General features: G+C 40.9%; 1 protein-coding gene across 1 annotated transcript in view; it reads left to right on the top strand.

Annotated features, from left to right (window-relative positions):
* The window catches only part of LOC115473023 (centrosome-associated protein 350-like), a 161,039-nt gene that overhangs the window by 25,516 nt on the left and 118,351 nt on the right, over nucleotides 1–17,172 (top strand). The window contains exons 11-14 of the mRNA XM_030207618.1: nucleotides 6,426–7,045; nucleotides 10,715–10,809; nucleotides 12,698–13,404; nucleotides 15,504–15,600. Coding sequence (XP_030063478.1) covers nucleotides 6,426–7,045; nucleotides 10,715–10,809; nucleotides 12,698–13,404; nucleotides 15,504–15,600 — 1,519 coding nt within the window. The remainder of the gene's footprint in view (nucleotides 1–6,425; nucleotides 7,046–10,714; nucleotides 10,810–12,697; nucleotides 13,405–15,503; nucleotides 15,601–17,172) is intronic.

Genomic DNA, 17,172 nt, shown 5'->3' with positions numbered 1-17,172 from the left:
CTTCCAAATGTGCACACAATAACTGTGAGCTAAAAACTATTTCTCTGCCTGATATTCAAAATGATTTAGCTGACCGCTGACCAGTTAAATCGCTTGATTGGGGCTAGTTACTAATATTCAGGGGCACTTAACCAGTTAAGTGCTGCTGAATTTGCGGTTAGTGTCAAACACAAATCTTGGAGGCATTCTGGGGTACAGAGTTAACACTTGGAGGGGCATTTTCGAAAGGGACGTCCTTGTTTTGATATGGACGTCCTCACAAAACGTCCAAATCTGGAGGTGAGGAAAAGCGTATTTTTGAAAAAAGATGGACGTCCATCTTTCATTTCAAAAATACCAAAGACGTCCTTGGATTTGGACGTCCCTAGAGATGGATATCTTTGACTTTCAGAGATTTTCGAAACTAAAGATGCTCATGTCTAAAACGTCCAAATGCAAGCCATTTGGATGTGGGAGGAGCCAACATTTGTAGTGCACTGTTCCCCCTGACATGCCAGGACACCAACCGGGCACCCTAGGGGGCACTGCAGTGGACTTCATAAAATGCTCCCAGGTACACAGCTCCCTTACTTTGTGTGCAAAGCCCCCCAAAACCCACTACCCACAACTGTACACCACTACCATAGCCCTTATGGGTGAAGGGGGGCACCTATATATGGGTACAGTGGGTTTGTGGTGGCTTTTGGAGGGCTCGCTGTTTCCTCCACAAATGTAACAGGTGGGGGGGGGGGGGTATGGGCCTGGGTCCGCCTGTCTGAAGTGCACTGCACTCACTAAAATTGCTCCAGGGACCTGCATGCGCTGTCATGGACCTGAGTATGACATCTGAGGCTGGCACGAAATATTTTTAAAGATGTTTTTTGAGGGTGGGAGGGTGACCACTGGGGGAGTAACGGGAGGTCATCCCCGATTCCCTCCGGTGGTCATCTGGTCATTTCGGGCACTTTTTTGTGCCTTATGTTATAAAAACACGTCCGGGTGAAAACGTCCAAGTTACGTCCCTGCTTTTTTTGATTATGGCTCAAAGACATCCAAGTCTTAGGCACGCCCAAGTCACGCCTTCACCACGCCTCCGATACACCCCCCTGAGATTTGGATGTCCTTGCGACAGACTGCAGATGGAGACGTCCAAAATCGGGTTTCGATTATACTGATTTGGACGTCTCTGGGAGATGGACGCCCATGTTCCGATTTATGTCGAAAGATGGACTTCCATCTTTTTCGAAAATGAGCCTGTTGGTCACTTAAGTGCTAGAAATCAAGATACTTTAATCCTGTATATCCACTTTCAAGCATTTCGCCATTCCATGCAAGTTACCCCCAGCTGTCTTGTACATTTGATACAGCTATACCACTACTATTTAAGACTGTAAGCACCCCTCCATCCTGGGTACCCCAATATCTTTTCAGAAGAGTGAGGGAGGAAGTTATCAACTTGGGCTACTGATCAGTCAGGATTATTTATTTATTTTATTTATTTAAACATTTTTAACCCACCTATCTAGGTAGGGTACAAAAATACATACATAATATAACACAAAATACGTCAATAAAAACTCCACTTTCAATTAACCCACATCACTACTTCCTTCATCCTAAAAAGGCCTGATAAAAAATATATATCTTTAGCTGTTTCTTAAAATGAGAAGACTCTGACGGAAGATGCATCTGTTCTGGCAACTGGTTCTATAAATAAGGTCCAATAGCAGAGAACACAGCATCTCTAGTATTTGCGTAATACACTTGAGAATGATGTATCATCAATAACAAACCATGGTGCTCAGAACGTAATGCTCTGACAGAGTGGTAGCATTCAATAGCCTGCTTCAAATAAACAGAAATCAATCAAAAAACTGCCTGAAAAACCATGATCAACAATTTAAAATGAATGTGAAAAAATACCAGCAACCAATGCAACGATTTTAACATTAGTGTGATATGTTCAAATTTTCCTTGTCCTACAATCAGCCTAGAAGCAGCATTCTGTACTAACTGTAAAGTTTTACATCATGCTGCCGAAATACAAACATACAGAGAATTACAGTACTCTAGCTTAGACAACACTAGACTCTGTACAGCAACCCGAAAAATACTCATGTGGCAAAATAGATTTGATTTTACTAAATGTATGAAGCTGGAAAAATGTAGCTTGAACCGTCCTCAAAATTTGAGCCTGCATCGTCAAACCATCATCCAATACCTCACCTAAACTTAACAGCTAGTCCTTAACAGAACTGCCACATCCTGAAAATCAAAACATTCACAGCCAATTGTTATCCCCAGTGGTTTTGTAAGCATCACTTCAGTTTTAGTTTTCACCCATCTAGCTGAGGATCCTAGACAAGCACCCATGTAATTTCTGCAATCCATCTATAAGCTGATTATCCATGGGGTAAAAAATATTGGATGTTGCCCGCATAAATTCTAAATGACACATTCAACATGGCACCCCCATAGACAAAGCATACACATCATACACACTCTGAACACCTTTCACCTGCATCATCTACACTTCCCTCCTAAAATTAAAGGCATATAAATGATCCAACATCATCTTACAATCCATAGTATCAAAAGCAGAAGAGATATCCAAAGTAACAAAACAAAAACACTGCTTTGAATCCAAACCTAACCCAATCTTATCCAAAGAAAATAACAGTAATATGTCTGTACTTGTAATGCTATGGATTTACAGCCTGTCTCACTAACACAGACTGCTCAATAATTACCGTGGATTCTTTTAGATTCATAATAAGTAAATGAAAACCTTTATTAGAGGAACTAAATTCTACAATGATTAAGATATATACAATGGTTAGCACATATACAATGATTAGCTCTATACACACAATAATTAGCTAAACAATTGTTACATCACTGGTCTCTACATCTAAGCAATGCAAAGCGTTATTAGACCAGGAAATGAAGCAATAATACACTATACATGCAACATCACTGGTCTCCATCATCCAGGCTCTTATCATCAGCTGGGGGGGGCCCCGTTCACAGCGAGAGCTAGGAGCTTCAGACCAGGAACAGACCCTCTGCACGACACGTCTGCCCACAGATGAACCCCCACTCTGCTGTGACAAGCCCTCCCTTTTTAATAGGTTCTGAGCGCATATTCAGAGCTATGGAAAGTCGGTTCAAAACTCTGCTGCCCGTCTTGTCTTCCGCCAGGGTCGCTTAACTCATACTACCCCTCTCCTCAAGACCCTTCACTGGCTCCCTATCCGTTTTCGCATCCTGTTCAAACTTCTTCTACTAACCTATAAATGTACTCACTCTGCTGCTCCCCAGTATCTCTCCACACTCGTCCTTCCCTACACCCCTTCCCGTGCACTCCGCTCCATGGATAAATCCTTCTTATCTGTTCCCTTCTCCACTACTGCCAACTCCAGACTTCGCGCCTTCTGTCTCGCTGCACCCTACGCTGGAATAAACTTCCTGAGCCCCTACGTCTTGCCCCATCCTTGGCCACCTTTAAATCTAGACTGAAAGCCCACCTCTTTAACATTGCTTTTGACTCGTAACCACTTGTAACCACTGAAATCAGTGCCAATGAAGTGTATTCTATAATCGCCCCTTAGATTTAGGTGCTGAGGTGCCGATTATAGAATATGCTTAGTTGATATCTCAGCGTCTAAATCTACAATTTTCTAATGACCATTACACATCCTCAATATTACCAATCATCAACACATAAACAATCTATTACATTTTATTTATTCCTGCTTTAGAAACATGAACAGATTAAATTTTGTGAGCAATTCAAGTTATCTGCTTTACAACAAAATGTTCTCGACTAGAATTCAAAAATCAACCAATATAAAAAATTGTTCATTCTAATCCCAGCCCGTACATTGGCAAAAAATGCCAAACTCTTGTTCTCTCCGGACTCTCCGAACAGTATATATATCAGTTCTTCTATCAGATTCGTGGTTAACTGTCCGTACTTTCAATTATATAAATATTGTCCAAAAACTGGTCAACAGACGTTTTCATTCACATATAGTCGAAAAACCAGTGATTCACTTCAAATCTTCAATTGCAAATATCTGTAACATGTCTCGATCTTTCCAACCAAAATCCTGGATCCCAACACAGGCTGTGTTTCAATCATTACTTCTTCAGGAGATCCTTAATAGAATATATATAATACAATCAATACATCACATATCTTACAACCAATACTGGCATAAGGTTAAATTACAAGCTACCTACCAGCCACAATCGAGCGCTGAGCTCACTACCGGGAATCTCAGAAGAGAAACGTGACTAACGTCACTACAAATTTGAATGATCAAACTTTACTCTAGTCTATACATTTATACCGTCAACAATAATGCCCAATCTATTTCTTTATTTAAACCCAGGGGCTGAACGGTTTTCCAATTAAAGATAAAACGCTGTTCCCTCCGAACCAATTCTGCTTCGATATTACCATACCCTCCTTGTAAACTGTTAATAACCACAAATCGCAAATCATCTGCTACATGACCTAATTCCAGCTAATGGCTTACCAAAGGTGTATCAACCTTCTGTAGCCGGATATTTCTCAAATGCTGAGCTATACATAACTTAACCTTATGTGTAGTCTCACCTATATACCATAGTTGACACGGACAACATATGGCATATACTACATTTGAAATATTACAATCGGTACAGGATCTTAAATAAAAAAACTTTTTTATTGATGGTACCCAAATGTGAGTGGTATTTAAAGCATGTTTACAGTATACACAAGAATTACATGGCTTATGGCAACGCTCTTCTTGGTAACCCTCTACAATCTTATAACGTTTGTGAGATAAAATTTCCCCCATATTCTTGCCCCGATTACAAGCAAATCGTGGCTTCACCTCCAAACTTTGATGTATCGATAGAGTTGGCCAGTGCTTCAAAATAATTTGCTGAATGTCTCGAGTTTGCTTGCAATAGGGAAGTATACAGTTAACTTGTGTATCATGAGCTTAAACCTATGTTTAAGTTGTGGCGTCTAAATCTAAGCGCATCCATTTACACCAACGAAAATGTGGCGTAAATCCCAGCACATAGATTTATGCACACTGGGCCATATTCTATCACTACGCGTGTAAATTTCAGAACCCCCACGAAATGCCCATTTTCCTGTCTGTAACTATGCCTCTTTTGCCCGCGAATGTTAGAAGTTCGACACACTTTGTTATAGAATACACTTTTAATGAGTTGTGTGCCTAAATTTTAATTAGTGCTCATTATTGCTTGTTAAGTGCTATTATCAGTGCTCATTAGCTTGTTGAGCCAATTAAGTTGTGTGGATTGTTATAGATTGGCGCGGATCCAGGGCTTTTTTTTGAGGGGGTACTTGGGGGTACCGGCACCTTTTCCATTGTCTGCTAAAATTGACCCATGGACCCCAAGTTTTAATGAAAGAGCTCAGGCTCTACACACTAATTTTGCCTTGTCATAGATTCTGTGACTGGTTGCAGGGGGCCTGGCTGTTGTGGGGTGGGTCCCTCAGTGATCACCCCACTCCTGAAGGGTGGTCTGGCATTTGAGTACAGGCACCTTGCTTGCTAGAAAAAACACACTGCGCAGATCTCTAGGTGCTAAAATCCAGGGTGTACCTATTTTAATTTCTTTGATTGAAAAATGACCTAGGTTGCAGTTGCAGAAAATTTAGGGGTCCTTTTACAAAGCTGCGGTAAAAAGTGGCCTGCTGTAGTGTGGGTGTGTCTTTTTTGCGCACTCTGGACCACTTTTTACCACAGCTGGGGGAAAGGCCATTTTTTAATGGGCCAGGAAATGGGCATGCATAAAAATTAAAACTAGCGTGAGCCTATTTACGGCCTCAGCCCTTACCACCAGCCATTGACCTAGTGGTAAGGGCTCACGTGCTACCCGCACTGTAACCATGCAGTGTGCACCAATGTGGCTGCATTGCCGATTACCACCAGGAATGCCCCATGGTATAAAATAGAAAAATATTTTCTACTGCAGGATTTGGCACATGCCAAACTCAGAATTACTGCCAGGTGCACATGCTACCCAGCACTACCTGTGCATTGGCCCTCCCGCGGCTTTGTAAAAGGGCCCTTTAGTGCACAGCTGAGGTATTTAAAAGTGGAGGTAAATTAGCTGAGGACCAGAATTCTGATTTACAATATGTTAATAGATCTCTAATGAAAATCCCCCAAATTAAATGATAAAATATGGGACCAAAGGTAACGCAATTAATATTAACAAAGGTACGTCGGTTGTATATAGAGCAAACATCTTAATTGTGGGAACCACTAAACCGAAGATGAGAAACCATTTTTCAGTTTCAAAAAAAACACAAAATCAGGCAGCATTTACTCTAAACAGAAACATGTTAATACCATCTGGCGTCAGCTTGATATGTAGTTGTACTGAGAGTGTTATTTCCATTGCTTTTCCAGAAGCTGTTGTGAATGTGGTGACAGCACAAGAGGAGACAGTAAACACAGTGGGAAGTGTTATCGATAAAAATGACACTCCAGAAGGGAAAAAGAGCTGCCAACCAGCCCAAGAATACCCTGTGAGAACTGCTGATAAGCAGCCAATCAGGGATGAGCCCAATGGAAGATCAAGTCTGATGGTCCTTAACACTCCTGAATGTACCCAGGAGCAAGAACAGAACAGAAGCTCTCGGAATGTATTGCTGAAAAACTCAAGGAATTGCAAAGAGAGCTGGGGGAAAGGTGCATCCCCCCCGAGAAGCAAGACAGCATCCAGCAGCCCACCGGTGAAGGAATCTGACAAGGAAAATGACAAGCTTCTTGGAGGCAAGAAAGGAAAGAGCTGCAAGAGTCACGGCTACAGCGTGGAAGAAGTCCGTGCTTATATAAGCAAGAAGGTGGCTCAGAGGCAGATGAAGGATCATGAGGAGAAGAAGTCTGTAAAGAAAGCCTTGGAGCTGAAGAAGAAGAGGCTAGAAGAGGTGTTCAGGAAACAGAAAGATGCATTCCTGAGAAAACAGAGGCAAAGAAAAGCAAACCCAAGAGCTGCAGGATCAAAAGTGAAGTCTGAACGCAATGGAGTGAGTAGGTGAAATTCAGAGGCTCAATTGGCATTGAGTATTTCAGGATCAAATGTTTCCCAACATGGTGAAATTTTGATCCTTCTAAAGATGATTTTCTGTATTCTTAATAACTTTTGCTTTATTATCTTGGGCTGTCAGCATACTTGCATAAAACCACTATTTAGTGATACAGCACCTGCTTGTTGAAATGATGTTATTATTTTTTTTTGGGAGGGTTTATTCAACCCCGTCACCTCTTCCTTCTTGTTCTCCTCCATTTGTTTTGGTGGTCGTGCAGGATTCAGTGGAAGAGAGTAACAGAGAAGGTTTAATTCTTTAGTGGTATTCCGTAACCTATTACGACAATCAAGGTGGTGCATAGTTTCTACCTTTCTTTTTGTCACAAAGCCCAAAAGCATAAAAACATAAACATTGCCATACTGGGACAGACCGAAGGTCCATCAGGTCCAGTATTCTGTTTCCAACAGTGGCCAAGTACCTGGCAAGATCCCAAAACAGTAAAAGATTTTCTGCTGCTCATCCTAGAAATAAGCAGTGGATTTTCTATCTTAATAATGGCTTATGGACTTTTCTTAGTAGCTTCTTTGGAAAGTATTTTTTTGGATAGTATTTTTTTGGATAGTATTTTTGGAAAGAATAAACAAGTGATTTGCTCTTTAGAAGCACTGATTCCACTCCACTCAGCATTTTATAGACTTCTATCATATCTCCCTTCAGCCATCTCTTCTCCAAATTGAAAAGCCCTAGTTGCTTTAGCTTTTCCTCATAGGGATGTCGTCCCATCCCCTTTATTATTTTCATCACCCTTCTCCGTACATTTTCTAATGCCACTATTACTTTACAAACTGATTTGCATTTTAGATTTAATGATTCACCTTGGCAAACCTGAGTTTAAGGTGAGTTGCCATAAAGTGAGGTAGTTTCTTGCCTCAGAAGGCTTACAAGCTAATTACCAGGTCAAGAGGAGCATGACTAATGGATGGGCCAATGGTCAGAACCTAACGCCGGTGCTAGAGTCAATTATTGCTAGGCTAGCGCTGACGTTAATCTGCACAGAATCTTCAGAGGGCTGTAGTGTGGGAAAGAATGGGCATGCCAAAGATTAGTACAAATAGTATTTGATTGTAGTCAAATAGATGTTAATGAGGTCATTTCCTATTCGCGCCCCAATGCTCAGAGAATAGCTCACAAAATAAAGCCGCCCTTACCACTGGAAACCTAACACAAATCTGGAGCTGAGGGTGATTGAAGAGAGGATTTCCCATGATTTTCTCCTTAAAATCTGCTGGTTGTGATTGAATTTGGAAGCAGAAGAAAGCCCCTAAGTGTTGGGAATGAGAAACACACAAGCGCAAGTTTGAGCAACGCCAAAAGTGAAAGCACACATTGGTGCCTGTTTTCTGCACTTAAATATAAGCCTTTCATGAAAAAAAGACAATTCAAAGGCTTATATTTAAAGGACCAGATGAATAGTAGCAATGTATGCTTCACTTCTGGGTTTGCCTGCCGCATGTGCACAACAGCCGCACTTACAGTAAAACTCTTGTGCCCATGCACCAGACACATTCCTCCCCCTTACGTTTGGCCTCACAGCATGCATATTATTTGCATGTAATTAGTGTCAAGCATCAGGAAGATATATATATATAAATATATATATATATATATATATATAAGAAATATATATATATATGTAAGAAATATATATATATATATATATATTTCTTACATTTGTATCCCACATTTTCCCGCCTATTTGTAGGTTCAATGTGGCTTACGTAGTACCGGAGAGGCGTTTGCTGACTCTGGTGTGAACAAATACAAAGTGATGTTGTGGTAGGTAAAGTTCGTGTGCCACAGCCACATTAGGGAATTGTACAGTGGAAGAGTTGTATTATGTCCATTACGTACTTTAGTTTTGTTGTGTTGCAGAGATTGAGCATTTAAGTTGGATCGGTAGGGTATGCCTTTTTAAAAAGATTAGTTTTTAGTGTTTTCCAGAAGTTTAGGTGGTCGTATGTCATTTTCAAGGCTTTCGGTAATGCGTTCCACAGTTGTGTGCTTATGTAGGAAAAACTGGATGCGTAAGTTGATTTGTATTTAAATCCTTTGCAGCTTGGGTAGTGCAGATTTAGATATGTCCGTGTATATATATATATATATATATATATATATATATATATATATATATATATATATATATATATATATACATATAGTAGATGATGACTTTTCTGTGCTATTCCTGGTTTTTTTTCACTATAGCGCTGGACTTCTGAGTATTGGCCCATGAGCGAGAAGAATTTGAATCCCGGGTTTCCTGCAGGCCGATACTCAGAATTCCCGTGGTATGCCAGCAGCACAGAAACTATACCGCCAAACCAGCGCAGAAACCTAGCTCTCCAATGCTCAAAGGAAATGAGATTCAAGTTATATGCATGCTGTAAAAACGAAAGCAAGAGGGAACGTGCTTGGTGCATGTGCTGAAGAGTTTTGTGGTAAACTCAGTTCCTGTGCACGTGCACCTGGAAAACCTGAGCGTGAAGCACACATTGGCGTCTGTTTTCTGTGCCTTTAAATATAAGTATTTCAATTTTTTTTAAAACTTGGAATGTTTATATTTAAATGCAGGAAACAAGTGTGCTTTCACTTTTGGGTTTGCTCCGACTCTCACGCATTTGTTTCTCACTACCAGCACTTAGGGGCTTGCATGGGCTTCCTTCTGCTTCCAAATATAAAACTGGCAGATTTTAAAGAAAGAATCTTGAGAAATCCTCCCTGCTCTGAGCTGGCATTACTTTTTCAGCAGTAAGGTGACTTTGTTTTGTGCGCTGTTCTTTGAGTATTGGGAAGGAATAGGAAATGACCTCATTAACAACCATTTGACTGTATTAGTATGCTATTTGCTCTCATTTTTGGCGCACTCGTTTTCTCCCGTACTACAGTGTCTGAGCATTCTGAGCTCCTTACTGCAGGTGCTAGTCCAGTGCTAATGGTCTCTAGTGCCCGCGTTTGGTTCTGAGCACTGGGGCACTGATTCTCAGCCTACTGCTCTAACCACTTGCCTACACTTCCACTCCAATGGCAAATGCAACTATCAAAGATATTAACCTAATCCAGTTTAGCTCGGTATCATGTGAAAGCAGAGACAACTACTTCACTAGATTGGCACAAGGATCAAGATTTTTTTTTTTTTGTCTTTGGGTCACTAGTTTAATTTTGACTTGGGTCAATAATAACTGAAAACCATTACGCTTGTGAAATATGTTGGTCTCTAGACCTCTGATTAGGACTTAATTGTGCTTTGGGCTCTTAGCTGTTCTGTCTGTCACTTATCTAGTAGGAAATGAATTCCCCTTTGATCAGAATTTTACTGTTTAAATGAAGTGTAACATATAATAAAGAATTATGAATCTGCTTGTAAGTCATTTGAAATGTTCAATAGATACTTGGACTTTATTGAGCTCTGCTTAACCTGAGCTTATTGAGTCAGAGCCATTTAAAACCTGAGATCTAAACTAAGACGGTGCTAGTCTTGTATTCAAAAGGATTTACCCATATTTCATTCTTATGGGCCAAGAAAAACAAGGCTCAGAATGGCAAACTGTGAAGCCACATAAGGCTGATTAGTGGAATGTAAAGGCTGATTGTGCTCTTTCTCCCCAGGAGGATGAGTCTGTCAGCTCTAACAAGAAGGCTCCTGAGGCATGGGCTCTGCTAACATCCCTCTCTCTGTTGGCAGATGAAGACAAAGGAAATGGGTATGTATTCTTAATAATCAAAGACATCTCTGTTTATCCACAGCATCTCTTTAATGCTTGAAATTTGGTCCCCATCTGCATCTGTCACCAAATTAGCATATGCATACCTGCATGTTAAGATAATATAGAACTAGCACTGATAACATGCATTAATGTGCACAGAGGTTTGAGATGTCTGTCTATTATTTTTAATTCTAAATCAGCTCAGCTGCAATAATGTTTGCGTTAAGCTTATATTATAGTGGTCTCTGCTGTTCAGAAGCTTGCTGTGAGGAAATAAGCCAAACTGGTACTTCTCTCCTATATTACTCTTCATTTGAAATAAGGGTCAACAGATCTGTGTGGACTAAAACAGCAACTACAATTCTTTGCTCTGCCATTGAGAACATTTCTTAGACACTTTACCCAATTAGGACTATATGCAAGGCTAATTGCTTGTAAAACCTGAAGAAAAGTGGGAATTTTAAATCAGTATTTTAAAGCCACAACAGATCCAGTTTCACACATCTAGGGAGAGGTGGAAGGAGGTCAGTTCCAATCAAAGGAGCAGCAAAGCTCCTAAGTACTCAGGCCCTGATGCACAAACTTACTGTGCTGGGAACGTTTGCTTTAGTCTGGTTCTAGCCAGTTTAAAGCAAACGTTATTTAGCGAGTAATGCGCAAAGGGGGCTTTCTGTGGCTCTAAGGTGTGCTGTTAGCAGCCACCAAGAAACCTATGCAAATGTATTACAATGAGCTCATTAGTATTCTAATGAGCATTCCGGGTGATGCATAGCACCTAGCTTTAACAAGCTAATTTTACGGCTGCTCTGGAGCTGTCAGAAGAGGAAGGAAACACAAACAGGCAGCTGCAAAGGTTTCGTGCTTGTGCTCCCTACCTCTTCCCTCCTGACCCCCCAGGCAACCCCCCTGATGACCCCCCTGAGTCGTTAAAATTCCCTAGTGGTCTAGTGGACCCTGACCCCACCCCTACGCCTGTACCCCCCCCAAGTAACAAATCCCTTGTTGTCTGGTGGACCCCATACTCCCCCTGCACCCCCTATTAGCCCCCTATGCAAGCAATCCCCAGAGGTCCAGTGGATCCCTGACCCCCTCCTGATGCCCCCAAGCAAGAATGGCCCTCATAGTCTAGTAACCCTGACCTGCCCCCCCCCCGTGCCTCCTGTTGACTCCACTGTGGCCCTGGTGGTCTATTGACCCCCTCCCCTCCTCTCTCCTCCCACCTCCCTTCCCCTTCCTCCAAACCTGGAAAAAGATGGAGGCAGGAAGATGGGAGCAACACCTCCTACCCTCGCTTCAAGGCTTGTCCTGCACAAAAAGGATGCACCTGGTCAGGGCTGAGCTCTGACATTTTGTGCAGGGTGGGCCCCAAGGCAGGAAGGTGGGAAGCTTTTCTCCTACTCTCCTGACTCCATCTTTTTCCAAGTACAGGGGGAGGGGAATCACTAGACCACCAGGTCCACTTTTGCTTTGGGGGGGGGGGGTCAGGGGTCCACTGGACCTCTGAGGATTCCTTGTCTGGGTGTGTATGGGCAGTGGAAGGTGTCTGGGTCAGGTCTGCATCAAAATCTGTCAAATGCATTTGACAGCTTAGAGTCACAAACAGTGACCGATTCACAAAGAGGGATCCATGCAGCTCATTTGCATTCGATCCCCTTTGTGTATTGGTCGCTGTTTGTGACTTGCTAAATTTTACCAGGGCAGCTGTATTTTACAGCTGCCTTTGTACACTGGACCCTCAGAACCCAAGTGAAAATTGGTTAAAACTCATGTGTCAACACAGTATGTGAAATTACCTTCAACTGTGCTGGTAGAACTCATGCAAAACTAAACTTGCTTATGCTGTTTCTCTCTTTGTTTTGTTTATGATTTTTGTTTTATTCAACAGCACACTCCATCCACAGAGGAAAAACCATATAACCAACATAAGGGATATGTCAAGTTACTCTCCTACACCTGACTTTGAAACTGATAGCTTCAGCCCCTTAAAGCTCAAAGATTTGAACTGCTGCTGTTCCAGATACCCACTTTTCAAACACTATCTCCATAAAAGGAGCTACACAAATACTGACATCAAGCAGGGATTTACTGAAGAAACTCTCAAGTCTCCTCAGTATAAAAATAAACAGGAGAGGGTTCAGGCCATCCAGGTCATAGCTAAAAAGCTTGAAGACAGGATTGACCTGGAAGCCCAGAGACTTAGTGCTCTTCAGGGTGGTGAAAGGAGAGACACTGACCCAGACAACTTCCGTAATTCTTCTTCAAGTAAGGATGAATTTAAGAACAAACTTGATAGAATGTTAAATATCAATCCATGTTTCACTGTTCCCAGTCTACAAAGCTTCCCTCTGCCTGCCGACCTGGTGCAAGGGAAATCTGGTTCAACTTTTCACGAGGGTGCCAGAAAAGAAGATGATTGTGAAAGCAATTTGGAATGTGAAAAAACTGAGGCTGAAAGGGAGAATATAGTAGGCGGAGTCCTGTCCAACTCTACTACTGTAAGCGAGGAACTTCCATGGAACTCAGAATTGGGAATATTGGATGGCCTTGAGGAGAGGAAGAAAATGAAGGATACGAATGCAAACCAAAGTGGAGGTTGGTTGACAGTTGAAGAAGAGAAATATATCAGTTTGCTAAGCTGATTCAGTTACTTGTTATAGACTCAGTACTTTGATATCTAAGAATTCATTGGGGGTCATTCCCAATTTCTGGCATAGGCCATGCATAGTAAGCAGATTCAGATTAATTGTACCAAAAACTGGCACCCCTTCTGAGGAAAGAAGCATAGGACTTTTTGCTTACATTTCCTTAAAATGAGCTTATTTGGCTTTCTGCAGTTTTTAACTTGTTGCTATTCAGCAGCTTACTTCTCTTAATGGTCATGATGTGCAAGTCTCGGGTCCTTTTAAATGGCACCCTTGAAAATGGCTTGCGGTAGTGTAGGCATGGGTTTTGAGCATGTGCCAACCCATTTTTCAGTGCGCCTGTAATATGTTTGCTGAAAATGGACGTGCGGCAAAATGAAAATGACCACACGTCCATTTTGGGACTGAGACCTTACTGCCAGCCATTGACCTAGCGGTAAAGACTCACGCAGTAACTGGGTGGTAATGACCTATTCACGGCAAGTACCACTTGGTGTGTGTGTCCGATATGCGTGTCCAAAAATATTATTTTTTGGACGCGCATATTGTATGCACACCAAAAATGAAATTACCGCAAGAGCCACATGGTAGTCATGCGGTAACTCTAGTTTGATACTCGTTGGGCTTACGCAGCCCCATAGTATTGTCCAGTACTTTTGTTTTTCTACAAAGAAAAATGTTGGTGCTCAGATTCAGGGCTGCTCTTGGAGGAAGGGAAAAGTAGGAGTGACCATCCACTGCCTTGCATACCTACAGTTACCTCACACTCTACAACCAGCTTTAGAATTCAGTCCCAGTAGGATGTTTCTAATTCCCATCATGAGAGAGCTCTTATCTTTTGATCCGTCTTCTGTTGCCTTTAAGACCTGGGAAAAGCATTGGGGGGGGGGGGGGGGGGGACTGTTTCATCACCTCCCATCCTGCCATTTCTCAGGTACTAAGAGTGAGGGAAAAAGAGGTACAGGTACTAAATAACCTGAAGTAGCAACAGAAAAAAAAGCCCTAGTAGACATCTGTAATGGTGGAATACATGACTGTATCCCCAATAACGAGGGAACAGAGAAAGGGTGGGGAAGATAGGCTCTATCCAAACAATGGGGGAGACATATAATTTAATTAAACAATGATATTTATTGCAAATGGTTGACTCAACACAGCCGTGTTTCGGCGCCGTAGTGCCTTCTTCAGGAGTCTATAAAAACAAATATAATAACAGATATAAAACATAAATATTGCGAACAAAAGAAATATATCTATGTGTATATATGTTAAATCTCAAATACACATCTCGAAAGCATAAATGAATAAAAACAGGTAAACATACATAAAATATCATAAGTACAAAAACATAGCATATTCAAATCAATAAAAAATAAAGATAAATAATGTCAACTAATATCAATTAGTGTCTAAAAGTATCAAATGTCAATAAAATGGTGTTGCAAGGTAAATGAACACATGAATAATACAAAAACAATTGCATATAAAAGAAACCATAAAAGAATATATATAAAAAATCATGTAAATTGTGGTATATTTTCCATGTATGATTTTCATATACACAATAGACAACAAAAACCAATAATGTATGATGGTTTACATATATAAATGTCCAGAGGTCTTTTGCCAGAAGAACATATAAGAAGTATGCAAAATGTGACAGATAAACCACATTACATATAGGCTGTAGATCAATATATGGTCTATGGGCAGGGTAATTACATATGAACTGTGTCTGAAAGGTAATGTATATAGAACATAAAAAATGAGGTTTGCTTACAACATTTTGCCAATGCATTGTTTGAATGTATGAAAGCAAAGAAAAAAGTCCAGATTATAATGTAACCAGCTGTGCAACTTTTTATTTTTCTGGCTTTTGCTGGAGAGGAGGGAGGTGGGTTCTAAAAGTAAATGGCAATTTATTATTTTCCAGCTCTATGGGGGATATAAGTTGTCCAAAACAGAAAAAAAGAAATAAGAAAGCATCTCTAGTTAAATGTTATTTCTATGGCTAATATATTTCTTTTGCTTTCTTTTATAACAATTCAGCAGGGTTAAAGCACTCGTGGAAGGCAACACTCATGCAGGAAACTGAGAAATGGGGAAGTACAGCAACCAGCCCACGTTCTGGACTCTTCTGCACAAGGTGAAGTAACATCAGACATTACTTCCAAAGAAATATTCATTGTACATATAGAACACATTTGTATAAATATAATATGCTGTACTGGTTCTCAGGTTAGTTGTCTGTAACAGTGACCTTTATATCTGATCCCACCATACTTGATTTTATGGTATTATTGTCATATTTAGAAAGTCTAAATATTATTCAGAGATGGAAAATGTATTCTATTTTGGATAGATCTTGACCCTTCTCTGTCCACCCTCAGAAAAGTTACTGCTCAGCAGATTGTGAGAGCCTGTGGTCATTCTCAGCTGGATAGCCAACTGGCCAGTGGTCTGCACTGATGTTAAGAGACCTTGGCTTAGCCTTCATCAGGGCATCTGCTTCCTGAGGGGTCCTTTTACTAAACCACGGTATGTTCCACGTGCGTAGAGCCTACCGTGGCTTAGTAAAAGGGCCCAGTATTAGCTGCACTTGGATAGGCTTGTAGGCTTGCTTAAACTAATGGGTCTTAATCATCACCTTAAAATTCTTTAATGAATTTTCACTTGATTCAATGGTAGAGTGGATTACAGTGGAGTGGAGGAGTAGCCTAGTGGTTAGTGTAGTGGCACGAGAATATGGGGAATTGGGTTCAATTCCCACTGCAGCTCCTTATGACTCTGGGCAAGTCACTTAACCCTCTATTGCCCCATGTAGAAAATAAGTCCCTGTATATAGCATGCAAACCACTTTGATTGTAACTACAGTCCTATCCCCTTTCCCTTATTCTTCAGAGTCGGGACTGTGACACTGAAACAAGTAGTCCTGACTCAATGACAGTGTATCTGTAAGTGGCCAAATAGACACCTATGGGTTTATGAAATAACAAAGACAATATAAAACAAGAAGGATAAAATACCTACAACAGTAGAGTGGAAAGTGAGAAAAATAGCCAAAATGAAGACAGTCCAGTCTTAAAAGTCTTTAATAAATAAATGCTGTGTTCATCTACAAAGATCCATTAAGCAGAAGTCAAAGATTCTAAAAACTCTTTAATGAGTGAATACTATGCTCATCTGCAAAGATCTATGGCACAGAGTTAAAAGGGACTTGACATGGCCATGTTCCGGCAAACAATGCCTGCATCAGGAGTTATAGAATTCTCTACAAAATACACAAACCATAACTCATTAAAAAAAGAAGGAACAATTGCTTGTATAAACTCAGCAAGAAAATCAAAGTATATACACAAACATTGTCAAGAAACGCCTAGCCACCCACTTGGGGTTTCTCCGCGGCCACTTAGAGGGTCTGTCCCCATTACAGCTCAGGTCCGCCTGTACCTGCCACTTGTACTCTACACTAATACCCTCCTCCCACCGACTAGGTCACAACTGCCATAAACTCATGAAGAAAATCAAAGTATATACACAAACATTAAACATCATCCCCTTAAGTCTATAAAAGTTGCTAAAAATTGCGTGTGCAAATTTGGATTTACACCCAATTTGTGTGCACAAATTAATTGTATAATGAGCTAATTAGTGCTGATAATCGGCTTTTTAACAATCTGTCCAAATTCTGCCAATCAGATCTTATGTTGTATATTGG

This window comes from Microcaecilia unicolor, chromosome 6, assembly GCF_901765095.1.
Source record: "Microcaecilia unicolor chromosome 6, aMicUni1.1, whole genome shotgun sequence".
Classification (NCBI taxonomy): Eukaryota; Metazoa; Chordata; class Amphibia; order Gymnophiona; family Siphonopidae; genus Microcaecilia; species Microcaecilia unicolor.
The sequence above is the reverse complement of the archived record's forward strand: the minus strand, read 5'-3'. Positions and strand labels throughout refer to the sequence as shown.